This window comes from Danaus plexippus, assembly GCF_018135715.1.
Source record: "Danaus plexippus chromosome 18 unlocalized genomic scaffold, MEX_DaPlex mxdp_20, whole genome shotgun sequence".
Lineage (NCBI taxonomy): Eukaryota > Metazoa > Arthropoda > Insecta > Lepidoptera > Nymphalidae > Danaus > Danaus plexippus.
In genome coordinates, this window is record NW_026869853.1 from 2,491,256 (window position 1) to 2,509,943 (window position 18,688).

The following is an 18,688-nucleotide window of genomic DNA, read 5'->3' on the forward strand; positions in this document are numbered from 1 at the left end:
GATAAGAGGAAAAGGATCTCCTATAAAGTGTAAAGCCTCTTTAAGCAAACACACTTGGGTTGTTTTTATTGAAATCAAAAATAAGAAGTGTCAAAAGATGTTTTGTAAAATTAAACTCATATCCCACAAAAATACTTCAAATATAATTCATAAAAAATCATTTAATTAAAACTTTAATTAATGATAAGAAAATTCATGACAGTTTTTAAACAAACCAAGTATAATTTAATCAAATGTTAAAATGTCAAATTAATTGCGGAAAAATAATGAGCAAAAAAAAAGGAAAATAGCAAAGAAGAGAGGCGAACTAGGTTTGTATCTATTAAAGTCGTCTCTCTCGACTTTTAAATCACGAGCGTACTGTGTAGTGTAGACGACGTCTTACGATGGATATGACTTGAAGTAAAACATACTTAACTTCGAAGTTATAAAAAAATGTACCAATAAAAATTCACCTTTAATATCTTAAGAATAAGTGTGATAAAGATATAATAGAGGGGATATTTGTGAACGTGTAACATGGTATGTTCTGAGGTGCAAGTTTTTATAGTCGCTGCACCTTTCAAAGCGGCTCAGTGTTCATCCGGCCGTTGAGTGGATCGCATCATGTTTTTCCTTAGTGTATTCGTGTTAACTATCGCTCTGACAACCGCTACCGACGTACAACAATGTCCCGGTTAGTAGACTTACGCAATACTCATACTAGGTCAAACTTTCCTACACATTTAAAACCACAGTTAATAAATAAATGGAAACATTATGACATCTAAATAAATAATTGATAATTCTTGGTATTATTTGTCTTAAATTATCTTAAAGGGTTTGTATACTAATTGTATTGTCAATTCAAATAACAAAGAACTGTAGGAAAAAGTACGTTGATAGGTTAATAGTTTTCAATACAACCGAAAGCTAAAACTTAGAACATTATCACTACAATTGTATTAAGAAATTAAAATAGTTTTCATGCAAACATAGATTTGTAACCTTACATATTGATTTTTTCAAATAATAATAATAATACAACACTAAGTCATTTTTAACTTGCTTCTACTTTAAAAATTAAGAGGAAAGAGTTATAAGTTCAAATTATACAGTTATTAAAGTAGTTATAACTAACAATGACTTGTATGAATACATTAAAATTTATTATTATGGATATTGTTTATTTATTCTGATAATAAATACCTAACTATGATCGTGTCTCAAATTCAAAATGAAACCTAATTTAGAATTAAGGTCACGTTATTTAAAAAAAATACAATACACATAGAGTCTTAAGACCAAATCACAGTTTTTTTTTACATTCTAAATTTAAAATTAAAAAAAAATATATATAAATTTTTAATGTTATAAAAATACAAATGTTATATATATAGGTTAATATTATTTGTATTTTTATAGGTAAGGTAGAAATTATTTCTGCAATAAATACAACCATATATGACAATAAATTCCGGTTTATTAAACGGATATATACAAGGTACTTTTAATCCAATGGCAGAATGTCAAGTACTTTGTTAATTAGTTTTCAGATTAATTTATCTGTATCTAAGTAAATTGATTTTGTAAATCATAATAAATTAATCAGAATTGTATGTTACTTTTAACATGCATGCCAGTTATAATTTAGTGATGAATGAAAGTAAATAATGTGGAATTATTCGATTTTCCGACTTGCTGGATATTTATACCTTTATTGTCATATGGCAAGACAGATATAGGAATAAAACCTTTTTACACTTGACATGAATGACAATACTTACCCAATAATATCAATAACGATTCCAGTACGAATGAAGCCATAGCATAAACAAAAATAATATCAATGATATAATATTGATATAAACGAAATGTTCCACAATTGCAGTGTGAATGAAGCCATAGCATAAATAAAAAAATTAACGTTTTGAAAAATAATCATAGAAGTTAAAAGTCATAATGACAGTTATATTTAAAATTAAACAAAATTATCGAAGTTACCGAAGGAAGTGTACCTTAAACCTTGACAATGGCTGTATGTCTTCGTGCCTCGTATTAAATTTTCTTATGGTTCATGCATTTAAATCACTAGCCTTTAATACTAAATTACATTCGCGTCAGGTTCGCGTGTGTAAAAACCGATAATTCATATAAAGAATAGTCTACAGAAAGAATTTAAATATGGAATGGTTAAATATTTATATTCAGTTTTTCTTTAATTTTATTATATTTTTTTTAACATGTCAATTAAAACCGAAAGAACTGAAATAGTATTATTATCTAACAGAATGTGTTTGTGTAAATTTCGTATACTGATTTTTTGAATTTTATAGATGTAAGTATTTTTAATCTGCTTTCTCTCAAACATTAATAATAAGGTTAGACTATTTTCCCAGTTATACTTAACGAATATTTATTATAATAACATAATATTTTTTTAAAAAAGCCCATAGCATACGTTTAAACTTTTAATTTATTAATTTTGAAGTATAAGAAGAATAATCATAAGTTATCATCATCTATATAACGTTTAAAAAAAATTTAAAAATTTAATCGGCGTGGTTTTTGAAATCGGAACTCTTTGTTAAATAGGTACGAAAGTTTTCAATGCAAATAAAAATAAATCTAAAAAAAAACACATTTTGTCGTACCTGTATATGTTTTTCAAAGGTATAAGTTTGTATATTTCTTTTAATTTTTCATCACAAGCTACGTACTGAGAGAAGAGTTCAAGCTGTCTAAAGCAAATATGTTTATAAAAAAAAAATAAGATAAAAATACACCATTTGTCTGCAAAGGAAATATTTTCGTATTTTTATTTAATCATATTAAACCTTTTTACATCCTTCGATTTGTGGCTTGTGTCTAAAAACTTCTAAGTAGTGCCGAGTTTCAATTTGATTTGTTAATTACAGAAAGTTTTACTAATTTTGCAACATAAAATATTACTGTTGTGTGTTTATGGGAATAACAATTAACAACTAATATTTTTTTCCTCATACAAAAGTCTTCTTTGGACACTTCACGAAATGCCGGCTTCCATGACGCACGATAGACATTTTTGGTTACGGTATAAAACCTTCTTTCATCATATTATGCCAGCTTAACCTAAATAAAATACTGGCATGCGTCCGAATCTTAAATCTTGTTCTAGTTTGAGTAATATTATAAATATAAAATTACTATTTAGATTCATTGTATAAATACCATCCATGAAAATTTTCCAAATTCGACATTTAACGGCCGTTAGAATAACAACAGGCAGGATGTTAAATTTTTTTAAACATTAATGTTTTCCGAGTTAAGAGACATAGTCACGGTAAACAACGAATATTAAACAAATATGTAATACAAAGGTACATAGAAGATCATTTTATATGAGACACGTAGGCAGTTACTTCAAGTCGTAACGTCTTCCTTATAGCTAAATGTTTTGTAAACCATCTCAATAGAAGGTTAAATTGTAAGTAAATAGACATATATAAAATTTGACATAGCACAAGCATACTTGTGTTTATTATAAGATTTTATCAAACAGAGTTGATTTTTCTTATCGAATGACGTAATTTGCTGGATTTCAAAAGAGGTTGTCATTTGTATTCTGTTTTAGCGATTATTGAAAATACTTTTAATTATGGCTTGTAGTATCAAATTGATCCCAAATAAATGTCGTTAAAATCGTATGAAGTTTTTACAGATGATAAAATAAAATCTGTTTTCATCTATTCACAATATAGAAACCATATCGAAGCACGACTTCAACGTTATTTAAAATTTCAAAGAGAAAACAATTTTTTTTATTCTGGAATTCGGACTTATTCCTACAGCTTATAATATTAAAAAAAAATCCAACAAGAAAAGTAATAACAAATGAAATCTTTACCTATATCAAATTCTAACATCGTAAAAAAATATAACGTACATCTGTGAAAAAAAAAACGCTCTTTGACCAACCTGTTTTAATAGTTTTATAATTGGAGCCGTGTTTACCGGCTATAAAGGAATTGAATCGCTTAATAATGGAAACCTAATGACAAGACCACAAGTGATTATAACCCTTTGTATATATTTATTTACAGATTTTTTTTCAACACTTACATGTAATGAGCTCATCGCATTGCATCATTCACAATGAAATACACTCTAACACGTATTCTTAATTTAAATACCCACTTTTTTTTTATTCATCCAACGTAAACGAAACAAATTGTCTATTATGCCAATTATCAGATCTCTGCGCCAACCGGAGATATTGAGCAAAACTGTACGATTTTAAACAATAAAACGCTTTGTCTTCGCTTTATTATATTTTTTTCAACTTCTTACGTGCCGTTTACACAAACAGGAAATTGAATTACGCATTGTTTGCAATCCGCTAAAATCATCTATCCGAATATAATTATTATTTTTGTTTTGTTTAGGATTCTAGAAAACAAATATACGTATGAAAACATTGGGATATTGCGTAGGGTTTTTAAGGAATGAAAGTATAAACTCGAGTAAAATATTAAAATGATACTAAGTTTTTCGGGTAACTACGCACTTTTATTGTTATATATCTATGTACATAATCTAGACATTTAAAGATGCCATCATCTTTTCTGTTCGTGATCACGGTTGCTGTAAAGGAAACGTCCGCAGTATGTAGATATAAAATAATAAAAAAACGTGTAGTGCTCGAAAAAAAAATTATTTAAATGTATACACGCAAAAATATCATTACGCTTTAATATTTTTACAACTTTTTGCGACTATATTTCATAGTTAGGATCCAAAAACGTTGACTATGGAGTATCGTGATGTCATCCATGTATCTTAGCAAGAATAGATATATAATATTTTTTTTAATAAAAAATATCGTTATAAAGTCTACTGTCGCGTTTTCGTCAAATTAAAACTGTTGAATGAGTTTTAATTTAATTCTTATAAATCTTTATCTATTTATTGTTAATAAATGTTATATCCTAATTTTATAGTAAATAATTTATTACCAACACTTATAATAATGGCTACGTCTCTATGCTCACACAAAAACTTGGTTAATCGGAACCACGAAAGAAGTCGCAGCTATCAGTTCACGAAAGAGGTTGCAGCTAGTTTATACCATCAGCACGATTCATTTATTTCTGTAAATGTGCTGGTGGCATATCAATACCTATTATAAAACAAAGTCCCTCGCCGCGTCTGTCTTTCTGTCTGTTCGCGATAAACGGAAAACTACTGCACAAATTATCAAACAGTTATCACCACTCGATAGCGTGAGTCTCGAGGAAGATTTTAGTATATAATTTGTTAAGTTTTTGTATTTACTTGGGTACATTAACGATATTTATTGAAGATGTCGGAAAAACATGAACCCTCTGAGAGCTTTTAACGAAAACGCTACCTAAAGTCTTTGAGATATAACAAAGTAATATATGGTGGAATTGTGTATCTTATATAGGTCTACAGAAAAGACCGCCGTGGCATATCTCTTTACCTTAAGGATAACATACTATATCCCTTTTACAACTTTTAAAATATGGCATTCCTAAAGCGTTTATTTGAAAGCTATTTACACAAATACTGTTTTAAGTCTTATTAGGATAAATTACTTCGTTTTTAAGCATACATCAGCATCTGTAACTTACTTTTTAAATCGTTTAAATCGGGCGTACCATTTGAAAGTTATCATTATATAAGTTTAATAATTCTGAAAATAAAAAGGCTATTTCATAATTTTGTAAAGAGTCAGTGCGAAGCCAGAGCTGGCTGCTAAAATTCATAAAAGTAAAAAGAATATTGTCTATGGTTTGTTTTGTTCTGTCTATGATTTACGAATTCACCGTCAATTATAACAGCGATTGTTTTAAGTTTTTGTCATTAATATTTTTTTTGTTCTGCAAAACTAATCGAATAAATGTGCCACTTGAAAGTAAGTGGTCAGTCAAGGCCACTGATGGTGTTACACGAATTCGTCAAAGCAAACAGAAACGATGGTGTTACACGAATTCGTCAAAGCAAACAGAAAATGTTTCAACACCAGGTATAGATGTATTAAACACAGATAATAATTAATAAAAAAATACGAAATAAGCAAATAGTTCTTAGCTGAATCACAATTGTACAAATTTTGTGATTTTATCTATTTTTGAAGTAAAAACCTCCTATATGTATATATGCTCTATAAATTTTCATAGTAATTCTTTTTACTATATTGCAGGAAAAAAGAAACTATTTTATCAATAAATTTAAAAAAATATATCGCCAATCAATTTGATTGTTTTAATTGTTATAATTTTTTAACCTTATGATCTTTTTCTTTATAACAAATTATACCTAATCTGCAAAACCAGTATTGTATTACTAATTGTTTGTGTATGATAAAAATTATACATATATATTTGTGTATTTCAAAACAATTATAGTTGTAATTATGTTAATAGCACTTTATTTACGTACACGTTGAACGAAAAAATTCACGTTATAAACAAGAACAAAATTGTTACAGATATAAAATGAACTGATTATTTTTAACTACAATTACTTTACTTAAAATTACTTCGCTTTAATTAAAAAAAAAACATTTAATTACAGATCATGTACTACAAATCTGTTTTTATCCACGAAATCTTACGGCTTGGAAAAAACCTACAAAAATATAATTTTTGTACTTAAGACGAAACAAGTTGTTATTAAATTATACCGGGCGACCCTCGTTATGTAAACAATTACTTGTGACATCAAGAACAGGAAAAACAGAGATATTGAGATGTAGTTTTTATATTTTTATAACAGTAGTCTCTTATTACAGATACTTATTCTCTATTTTTAATGTTTGAATTTTTTGAATAATCTATTTTTAGTTTAATAGTGGAGTGATTTTTAATTTTACTCGAACCTTTTGGAAATATGTTTTTCCGTAAACAATCCAGTAACAAAAATAGTCCTTACGAAACTTTTTATTGCAATCATAAAAAGTTAATTTTTTATTAAATATAACTTTGGTGTAAAATGACGTAAATTTCACAATAGCCTTTACGAATGTTTGTTACTGACGGCAAAGAAATAGAAAAAAAAAACAAACAAAAATGCTTTAAAAAGTAAATATTTAATTTCTGAACGTTCTTTTCATTCAATGTTTTGTATATTTTGGAATTACAATACAACGATGTGGCTAACTATTAAAAGTACAATAATCTTTTATTTTATACGTAAACTTATTTTTTTTTTTTGAGAAGGAGTAGAAGAGTGTAGGTACTAGTTAGAAAATGACAGTAAACATTTTTTTTATTTTGATCTACTTCTTCTTCACAATTACCTGTAAGAATTTTCGTTTTGATAAAACTAAACATGCCTTGAAAATTGTCAGGAAAATATTATTCATCTTTCATATTTTTTTACATATACTAAATAGGCTAACTGACTTTCTATAGCTATACTTATCGCTATTTTAAATAACCACCATAGAATAAATTGTTCTATTTCGCACACTAAGTTGTAATTACAACGACTTACGCGTTTTTATGTTCTAGAGTATTCTTTATTTAAAACCACTTAAAACCAACACAAGTCGTTTTTGTTTAACTTATAATAACATGTACAACTTATCAAAGTTTTTTTTGTTACCTAAATTTATTTCACAGCAATCACGCAAGTTGGCAACGCTTAAGTTTTTTTTTTACAGGAACACAATTTAATTAAAAATTTGTATGTAATTTTTAATAAAGTACCATTTCAAGGTATTAGATATTTTATTTAAAGCGGATGTTGTCACTTACCAAAATAAATGATGGCATAACAAAATTTTATATAGATTTTTCGAAAGAGATCCGTGTAAATATTGAACTATTTATATTTAAACAAATAATATTAGCAAAAAAAAAGTTTTTCTGTTCCTAATTAAGACTCATTGCCCTACATTTTGATGAGTTTTTAGTCAAAATTGTACGACAGCCGAGACGTTAAAAGACAAAAATGTGAATTAACAATAATAATAATATACAATGAAATTCGTCTTTTAACTCAATATTTGAGTCTAGAATTTCAAAAAGTCTACTGTATTGTAAAAAAAATCTAATATTATGAATAAGATGTCCAAGATCTTGATAAACATTAATTTATATTAAACATAGATATCTACCACTACACGTGCGTGTGGATGTGAGCCTGTGTGCGTGTTTTCGACTTATTTAATTTTAAAAGCATCACCTACAGAATTGATGTAATATATGAGGAACATTTTCATGTACGTAATTACGTTGAATAAAAATCCATTTTGTACGGAACACTGTTTGATCGATGCCGAAGTCCTTTTTAAAAACTACTGATATCAAAAACACGTAATAGAAGAAGCATCGTCTCCAAACCCATGACATATAAACCAGTTACCTGCTTTCAGTATCGTATTATTTTAATAATAATAGTTTTGAAGGCGCACCAACCAAACTTTTTATATAACTGGCACTTTGCTTAATACATGTTGCCCTTTTGTTAACCGTAATACTGACAACACTAATAATTCGATAATCAACTTTAAACCACATGTCATAAGGGTACATACCATTTGTATCCTAAATGGACTACATATTAGTTACTGTATATGTATATAAAAATTATCATAATTTCTCCCAGCCGCGATATAACATGAAAAGGCCTTTATCGACTTACTTCTTATTTTTTAACGTGTTCCTGTACTTGGTAAAAGTTTTTTTAACATTAATATAAATCATGAAAATTGCGCAGAAACTTAGAAAGTTTAAGAAAACTTAGCGACTATTATTTCTTACCTTTTCTTGAATGCCTCTTTTAGTGCAAGTTTGATATAACTGTCAGTTAATAGACAACATTTGTCGGTTGTTCACACATAGTACAACATCAATATTTTTTACAGAGATGTCATGAGTTTTTCTAGGTGCTGGTAAAAAAAAAAACTACAGTCTTTTTTAAAAAAAGAAGTAATAATTTTAAGTTTATAGAATTATTATAAACGCCTTTAGTCAATTCGACGAACTCCTTCGCGTTTTTATATTTAGAATTGAAGCCTAAACTACAAAATTTGTTACTATAATATTTTATATTAGATGTGACGTTTTTTTTGACATTATAGATACATATATATTTTTGTTTTGCAGGCAGCTCTGTTGAGAATTTAAAGGAAAATGTCCAACTGTCACCGTGCAGCCGACTACCCTGCCGTCTCAAGAGAGGGTCGAAGCAATTCATTACCATCACATTCACACCTGGTTAGTGTGGTTCTGTATCGAATATATATAACTCATCCTTACATGCTTCTGCTATATGAATTTTATAGTCTATAGGCTATATTTTTCTGTACGTAAGTCGGATTCTGTTGACCTTTGGGATAATTAAGAAACATGTCCCTGAAGATGTATTTTCAAAGTGATTGTTTAAAATTTCTTCACGTCTTTCAACTAGTTGAAAAGTTTGTAACCAATGTTTGTTGTGATATTCTTTAATTCGAGAATACATTTGAATAAAGGATAAAAAGGAAAGTTTATCATATTAACTTAAAAAAATTATTTATTTCTACAAAATGTTCTTACTTGGTATACTAAATAAAGACGATTTATACGAAAACTATTTTAAATATTTATAAATGTTGAAATAGTTTAAATTAGAGCAATTAATTTTTAATTAATTCCAGAGAGCGACCTACCGGATCTTAAGAACCAAGTGACAGCTCTGCTGTTAGGAATTCCTTTTCCGTTCGTGGGAGTCGACGGAGTCTCGGTCTGTGACAAGCTGGAGAATGAGAAAGGCGAGAAGGTCTCTTGTCCCCTCAAAGCGGGGACCAAATACGTATACAAGGACTCCTTCCCAGTTCACAACTTCTACCCAACAGTGGACGCCAAGGTACACTGGGCGCTCAGCAACGAAGACAAGAATGTCATCTGCTTTGAAGTGCCCATCAAGATTAAGTAGATCTTTAAGGTTTATCGTGCTTTGTGATACATGTCATGTAATTAATTTAAGAAAATAGAATAAGTTTTCAAACGGACGTTTCCAACAGAAAAAACTATCAACAATCTCGATAACATTTCCATTGTCATTTATACAAATTACAACCACTGATAAATCTGTTCTCCATTAGTGAGTCAACAACAATTTGATTGACAAACTAATAAACTGTAGTTAGTGACGATGAGAACTCGTACTAACGGTGACAGTCCACAAAAAAACTCGCTTATTGCCAGTATTTTTTAAGTCCTAACTCACTTAACACTCACTGAAACGTGCAAAGAATATTCGTATGGTATATACATATAAGGACAAATGAAAATAGTTTTAAGATTTTTATATTTTATAAAATACATAATAATAATGAATAGAAAAAGAATATTATTTTATATGTATGTATTTAAAATACATTCCGTCATTGGACTGCGAAATATGGTTTGAGGTAAATAAAACATTGTTTTTAATATGCGTTTATTATTATATAAATCTATACGACTTAAACAAGCTACTGACAAACAATTATTATAAAATATCCGAATGAAAATTTTAAATATATATAAAGGTAAAAATATAAATCAAATTCTTAATTTCGATAGAAAACTAGAAATTTTTAAATGAGATAATTTCTGTTTACGAAATTACTTACTTGGCGATAACAGCTGGTATTTCGAAGCACATAATGTCGGTGTTGCCATCGTTCAAACCCCAATGCACTCTAAGGGGTACTTGGGGGTAGAACTTCTCTATGTGGAAGGAGTTGGTGTATATGTACTCTTTGTCAGCAGCCAGAGGGCACGGCGCCGGTTCACCAGAATCAGCGTATTTGATCTGTGCGCACGCACTGACCCCTGCCACGCCAACAAACGGCAATGGCAGGCCAGCTATGACAGCATAAACATCGTTCGTCAGCTGTTTGATTTCGTGATCTGTAATGATTTATTACATAATGAGAACTAAGACTTTCGCGAGTGTTCATTTAAATGAAACTAATATTTTCGGATTACTACGCTTATTATTTTTTATTTTTTTTAACTAGACACTCCCGACTTGATCAAGGGCAGACGAGATGATCTCTTCTGCTCGTGATCACGTTTGCTGCGATGTAACCGAAAGTATGAAGTTTAAAATAATAAAAACGCGTAGTAATCGGAAAATATTAGTTTCATTTAGATTTATCATATAGTTAATACCATAAAAGTTATTGTTTCATGTCACTCTTTCTTATCTGGAGTAAGTACGATTACTTGTAGGTACATCATACAAAAGTAATTTCAGTACATTTTGTTACAGAAAAATCTAGAAGTTTTAGAGAACTTGTCGTCATTTTTTTCAGTCGACCTTTTGGATATGCATGTATAGGAGACGAAAGAGGGTTGAGGTTTTTTGAAAAGATATAAATACACATACATACAAATATTAATGGGTACGAATTGATAATGACAAATTCAGATATAAATTTACTCTGGGTTCGTTATTATTTTCCCATAGAGGAATATTAGGCGCTTGTTGCTTTTTAAAATTGGAATATGAAGTGTCTTTTATAAAAAAAAATATGCATTCAGTATAACGAGAAGTAGCTAATATATTGACACGATTTGAAACTAACCATGGGCTCTTAATTTTTTTTCTTATTAGGTACCTCATGTAAAACTTTATACATACTCAGATATAAAATCAGTTGTATTGTTCATCCTTCACACATTGTTTAAAATACTGGCCAGTGCTATTTTACGACCTGACTAAAAAAAAATTTTCTAAAACCGTTTGATAGCTAGCTATTTTACACTTAGTTAAAAAAAGCGAAAAAATAATCTCACGATCAGTATAACATTAAATTTTTGACGTATTGTTAAATTACATTTAAATACATGCTTTAGCTTACATTCTAATGAGTGGCAATTAAGTCTGCGTATAGTAGACATTATTGTTTATCTATATAAACATACACACACACACACATAAATACATATAGGTACATACTTGCACTTTTATAAACAGAAACTTTCTCTCAATAGTATAAATATAATCTTTACCTGGTTTAAATTTAAACACAACGGTTGTGTTTGTCCCTTTACGAAGCTTGCAGCGCAACATGCCACAAGGTTGAACCTGGATCCTCTCGCGAAGATCCTCGTAGTTTTGTCCTGGAATTCAAGTAAAAATTTTTAAAAATACACAATAAGTTTCTTATTATTTTATCAAATGTCAAAGACACGAATGATTTTGACGCCTCAATTCAAAGACGTGACGCATAGAGCAGTAGTTTGGACGTTGAAACGACTGAAACTATTACAAAAGTTACGGGATCGAATACTGGCCAAATAAAATAATTATTAACGTACTTAAATTGACATTAATTGCTAACTACATTTTGCTTTAAAATTAAATACATAAAAAACAGAATTTGTTAAAAATAATATACGAAAATATAAATTACAAAATACGAAACAAAATTCCAAGAATCACTTAAGGCTTCTCTCAAACTGGACCTATGTGTTTCGTTTTCTTTATTTTGAATATAAACTTTTGGGATACCTTGATAAAATAAAAAGGAATGTTTACGAAATGATTTTATTGTAAACGTCCGTCTACTTTTTTAAACAAGATATCCTTTCTCAGAATCGGACGAGCTGGATGTTGTTTCTTAAAACCAAAGAGGTTTTAAATAAACGAAAACAATATATATATATCGCCGGCATAATATATTTCTTATACATTTTCTCCGTAAACCTTTATATGGAGCTACTAAGAAAGCCAAAATGCAAGATTACGTCTGTAAAAAAAAATTGACATAAGTCCGTAAACAGATTAAAATTATATAAAAAAAAAACACCTCTGTATAGTGATAAAAACTCCATTTATATATTTTCATATTCATATGAAAAAAATATAACTTTTTTACTTAGTATATTACGTAATTAATAATTTATAAAAAAAATGTAACTATTTATTTCAATAAAAACTCCATTAACTTTTTTGCAAAATTTACTTGAAACAGAAATAACAATTTAACGTAGTATCTATTTAATTAAAAAAATTATAACTGTATAATTTCGTAAGTATTTTTTGCCTAACAATGTTATGTTTAAAATATGAGCAAATAAAAAAAAAATCATGTTTAATGTAAATACAATGAGTAATTTCACTTTATACGTTTATATTTTACGTTTTGTTTCGAAAGTCAAGGTTTTTATGAACGAACCAAAATCATGTCGACGAATTAATCTATCGATGAAGCAAAATTTCACTAATTTATTCATTTAGTAATGGACATCCGTGACTTTGTGCGCGTCATTTGATAAACTGTTTTCGTATAGACTAAAAAACACAAAACAACATAAATACCAAGGGCTTTTCAAATTCATTCAGTCCTTAAACCTTAACTATCCATTAAATGAAGATATCTTTTACTAGATAAGGGCCCAGTCTTAAACGTATAGAAAAAAAAAAATTTATGCTGTCCTGTAGTCTTGCGGCGATGCGATCATCAAGTCTCAACCTGTCATTGTATTTTTTTTTTTTGTAAATATTTTTACGGCTCTGGATACGAGTCCTTTTTAGCCTTATCGTTCTATTTTTTTTTTTATATAAATAAGCGTTGCCTTTATGCAGAATATTCGAAAATGAATTCAATAAATCTTGTCAAAGGACAGCAGTGGTCTCTGTAACACGTTTCTAAGATAATTCACTATTATTAATTTTCTAACACCATAATAATACAATAAGCTAGTATAGTTATTGTGTTACATTATGAATACTAGTTTAAAGAATGTAGCCTTCACCAACTAAGATGGGAACATGATTTATTACATAAAATCATTATGTATGCGCGTATTTTTTAAAGTCATGAATTTAAAAAAAATATACTTTCGAATTAAACTTAAAAATGTTTAATAACATTGAAACCATAACGATGTTAATTATATAAATTTGAATATTGTAATCGTTATATCTGATATATATCAGTTTATTCATTTACAGTTATATTTATCTACTTTTTATTGAGTTGTAGTACATATATTACCTATGTCATAACTATGAATAAAACATAAAATCATTAAGTTATGTTATTTTGCTGTTTCATGATCATATTTATCGTTACTACGTTAAAATAAAGTTATGAGATACTTTTTAACCCAGGATGAATTAATTTTTTTTATGTATGTTATTATTAATTCGCATGGGAAAATTTAAATGCAACTTAAGCACAACAAATCTTAACACATTAAAAATAATTAAAGTAGGAAGTATTGCGGAAATCCAGTATAGCCTTAAGGTAATAAAAACGTTTTATATTGAAGTATTAGTTGTAGTAAAATAGCTAGTAACAAAACGAAAGTATAAAAAATAAATTAGTAAATATAAAACAGCCTAATAGAACAGGGTAGCTTTTAAAACTAATAAAAAGTAAAAAAAAAAAAATATCGAAAAAGCACCCTCACATTCGATCGAAAATTCACCCGTCAAATTATCCACCTTTTTCAATAATATTCCCCTCCTCTTCTAATGGTTTTCATCCTACTATTATTATTTTTTTGTTTAAAAAATTATCGACACTGGTCTAGATATAACTCCTTCTAGTTATCATATAAGAGAAATAAATAGGAACAGAAATACGAATTAATCAAGGAGAAGTAGAAACAAGATAGCTAGAAGACAAGTCCACAGATAATAAAGAACGATGAAGCATAGAAAGAAAAAGTATGCAGAATAAACGGCCTTATACAGGTGAGAATTCGTTTGTACGAGACTAAACAAACACTCTCACACACTTGTTGAAGCTATAGACAGGGAAAAAATACAGTTCAGAAGGAATAATCATCAATTATGTCCATATGTTTATTGGGAAAACTCATAAACAATGCGTTAAAATTTGCATTTCTTACTAAAGATTGGTGAATATTAAGCCAATTTGAGTTATGGAAATAAGATGACTCCTTTTTTTGCGTTGAGATATTTCACCAATCAGCTATAGTCTCTAAGACTCTATGTGTATATATATTCTCTATGTTTATTCTACTCTATTTATGTATATAAAATCTTTAAACCTAATTTTAATAAAGATTTAAACCTAATTTTAATATACCTAGGGAATAATGTTCCTTCTACATGTAAAACAATAATAGCTGACAATACTACTTTATTCATATGTCCCGTTTCAATTTACGACCATTTGTAATACAACTTTAAAATTATTGTGTCGTTAATTGCTTTGTAAATAAAAATGTTTCAAATTGTCATACAGAATGATTAATATCTCACGAGCTGAAAAAACTTACATCACAAATATAAATCTGTCGACTTCTTATAACCTTCGCACTAAATGTTTTTTTTTGTATTCCATCATAAAAAAGGTTTGAGAAAAATTCAGTATCTTTTGGGATCTTCAAAAAAAAAACTACAACCTCTTTGGTTTACAAATAAAACCTCGTTTCTCAGTTTCAAATCAATCATAACATAATTAAATCAACGTTCTCGAATTTTTGAGGCTTCTATTTAAAAAATATATTAATTGGTTTCTTAAAAATCCTTCTTTTAAAGTTATAAAAGACGTTTTATTGTTATTTTATAATAAGTAATGTATGATACAAAATGTAGATATCTGTTATTCTGTGTATTTTATTAGAATAAAATAAAAATCAAGAAATAATATAAGAGACGGAATATAAATTTTTCGAAGCTAACACTAATGGCCCGTTTTCTTCAATAGTTTTCGGTCATTAAACGTCTAAATAATCAAAGAAGAACATCGGTTCTGCAGCCTACAGCTTCAACACTACGCCGTTATACTTAATACTATAAACGGATCGTTTTCGGTTTATCTTTCAGTAATCTACGTCGATGCTTTTTTACGTGAAATTCTATGGAAATGCTCCATAATAAGTGACGATGCAAAGCTTGAGTAAGCATAAAGTTCCCATCTCCACACTACAACCCTGTGGAAACGGTCTCATAAATTCTCATAACTAATAGATTCTTATAGAAATCTGTATCAGAAATTTTTTTCAATCTTTTAAATATTTTTTTAGCTGATAAATTCTGATACCCAGTTAGCTGTTTTGTATCAGAATTTATAAGACTTTTTCCACAGGGAAACAAAGCGGTTTATTCTTCTCATTAAATAACTTATTTAATACTACCTACAATATGAGAAGTTAATGGTAAACTGTTATCGCTCCGTATTTAGAATGACTTAGAACAGCTAATCATACTTCTGATTTAAAGACAGCGCGATAGTAAATAATATAAATATATAAACATATAAATACGCTTAAACAACAAATTAAAATATTAAGTCGAATATGTAATATTTATAACTATACCGCATATGACATTGAGTAGCTTTGATCATAGCTTTGCTCAATTAAAATCGTATAAAATTTGCATTGCCAAGCAAAAAACCGGCTGTGGCTAGGTTTTTACACAAAATATTCAGTGCAATTATATCCAGAAACGCATGTAAATTTAATGCGAGATTTATTACATCGATGCTAAACAGTCAAAGTAAAAAATAATCCTTTTAGTTACGACTCTTAGTTCCTGATTTAGAGTTTTTTTTTTATTGTATCTATTCTTGTCAGACGGTAATAAAATTGCGGCTTGCTATGTGGTTAATTGATTGAGATAAACATACGATTAACTTCAACAATCATAATTCCTTTAAATTGTTTTTAATATTTACAGTTATTTTCTCACTTTTAATCTAAAACCAACTGCCTCGTTCATTTATGGATCTTTATAATCATAATTTTTCGTATATAAAAATTATTAGTTAAAACAAATTCGTGTTCGGCTTCTGTTCAAAGCGCTACTGAATTATTGTATTTCTTTCTGTATCGTTAAAATGGTCATTAATAAAATCATTTCCACATAAAATGTGCTTCTGTTACATTTATATGCAGCTTTAAGATGTGATACAAAGTCTAATCTTTATGCAATTTTTTTTTTTTTTTAGAAAATAGTGTTGACATAAATTGCATTATGAACGTCGTTCTAATAAACAGATAATTAAGTAGTTTCACATATATAAGTTCACAGATAATATATCGTTTTAATGTTAATAGTATAATATAGAAAAGCGTATAAAAATCGCTAACAGGATGCAATCGTTATAATTATGGTTTCTTTTGATATGTGCATTTTTATATACTGACCACTAACTTAATTATAAAAAGAACTCCGTAGAACGTAAGTTATGTACATTGTTAAACAGTATTTTATAATAAAACTCAGTCAACAAGAATTATATAGTATATTATATTACATAAGTTATCGCCTTCGCAAAAGATGGTATAATGAATTTCATTATTATCCATGACTCTTAGAATACCTAATGATATTTTTTACGAAACAAAATAATAAATAAATAATATTCGATACAAAATCTTGTTGACTAATAATAATCTTTACTGTCTTTTACATTTTCAAATATTACCATAATTGGTTATGAAAAAATATAGTAGTTACCCCGAAAATTTTGCATATCTTCATTATATTTACAACTTGAGATTTCCGCACAGACTGATCTATACTCCAATCTATATGTATAAGTAAAAAAAACTCTAATCTATAAGTATAAGTAAAAAAAAAACTTAAAAGCAGTTCACGTCATTTAATTAACACACTTGTCTATGGTCGATTAACATTATATGTATGTCGAAGAAAATAAAAATTTAATAAATAAAGATGTTAGTTTATCTTAAAATTTACAAATAATGTGTTATATTATTATGGCCACGATAATATATATATTCATAGGTTCGAATACGTAATCATATAACTTATTTAAGTATATAAATTTAGTTACTTCAATATAATCCCTCACCTGAACATTGTTCTGAAGGAGTTTCGTCACCCCGAGCGGCGATTATGGAAACCGCCAAAAGTATCGCAACGGTTAAAAACTTTTTGTTCATATTTAGTTTTGAGACGACCGTTTGCAAAAACTGACAAGCCTCTAATAAAGAATCGTCAGATCTAATCAAACCTGTTTGAACGTCAACTGAGCCAAAGGTCGCTATTTGCAAGACCGCGAACACAAAGCAAACTGTCGGTCTTCTAATTGGATATAAAGACGAGCTACTTTACAACCGAACGCTCGTTGGAAATGCAATCCCTAATCCGATTATGCTTACGTCACGTTAAAATAGGACTTCCCTTAATTGTTATTACTTGAATTACTTTTACTATACAAGTATTGAGGTGGACATGGACATTTAATATTTTTGCAATATTATTATTGTCGCAATAGAAGTTATGAAGCCACATAGTTAATATGTGCGTAACAAGTTTCTTACGTAACGTTATTGAAGTGAAAAATGACGCTTTGCTTTTCACATTTTTGATACAATGCAGTGAGGCAAAAGATAAGACAATATCCTAAAATAGACGAAACCTCTTAGCATTCCATGAATTCACCGTGCGGGTGCTGGGTCCTGCGGGTGCCAGGGACTTGCGATCCAGCTATCTAACGCGTGTTAAACGCTCACTTCAAGCTCCTCTCTCTACCTAACCAAATTTGAAACGAACGTACTAGGGCTAGCTTCGTCGCACGTTCCAGACATATATGTTAAAGTGTTTGTATGTAAAAAGACTTGTCGTAAACAAAAAACGGGATGAACAATTACAACATACATGTCTTGATTGGTCTAAACAACACTAGAGTCACCGAATCCTAAAAAAAACCTAAAATTCAAAGCGAATTTTAGACGCATTAATGTGAGGTCAGTTTTTTGTTCCAAGACAA

General features: G+C 28.7%; 2 protein-coding genes across 2 annotated transcripts; one reads left to right on the forward strand and one right to left on the reverse strand.

The window, feature by feature from the left end:
- Positions 1-521: 521 nt before the first annotated feature.
- Positions 522-10,406, forward strand: LOC116772897 (NPC intracellular cholesterol transporter 2-like). Its single transcript, XM_032665201.2, has 3 exons — positions 522-676; positions 9,096-9,206; positions 9,629-10,406. The coding sequence occupies exons 1-3, from the start codon at positions 607-609 to the stop codon at positions 9,904-9,906; spliced, it is 459 nt and encodes a 152-aa protein (XP_032521092.1). The 5' UTR covers positions 522-606; the 3' UTR covers positions 9,907-10,406.
- On the reverse strand, positions 9,985-17,966 carry LOC116772896 (NPC intracellular cholesterol transporter 2-like). The gene is made up of 3 exons (XM_032665200.2): positions 17,768-17,966; positions 11,976-12,086; positions 9,985-10,868 (listed from the first exon to the last, which is right to left on the reverse strand). Exons 1-3 carry the CDS (start codon positions 17,856-17,858, stop codon positions 10,585-10,587), a joined length of 486 nt encoding a protein of 161 aa, XP_032521091.2. The 5' UTR covers positions 17,859-17,966; the 3' UTR covers positions 9,985-10,584.
- Positions 17,967-18,688: the final 722 nt, after the last annotated feature.

Excerpts from the sequence above, each read along its gene's own strand:
- LOC116772897 (XM_032665201.2), top strand. The coding sequence starts at position 607 with ATGTTTTTCCTTAGTGTATTCGTGTTAACTATCGCTCTGACAACCGCT. Across the intron at positions 677-9,095 it reads CGACGTACAACAATGTCCCG|GCAGCTCTGTTGAGAATTTA; the intron begins GTTAGTAGACTT and ends TTTGTTTTGCAG. Across the intron at positions 9,207-9,628 it reads TACCATCACATTCACACCTG|AGAGCGACCTACCGGATCTT; the intron begins GTTAGTGTGGTT and ends AATTAATTCCAG.
- LOC116772896 (XM_032665200.2), bottom strand. The coding sequence starts at position 17,858 with ATGAACAAAAAGTTTTTAACCGTTGCGATACTTTTGGCGGTTTCCATA. Across the intron at positions 12,087-17,767 it reads TCCTTCAGAACAATGTTCAG|GACAAAACTACGAGGATCTT; the intron begins GTGAGGGATTAT and ends CTTGAATTCCAG. Across the intron at positions 10,869-11,975 it reads TGTGTTTAAATTTAAACCAG|ATCACGAAATCAAACAGCTG; the intron begins GTAAAGATTATA and ends AAATCATTACAG.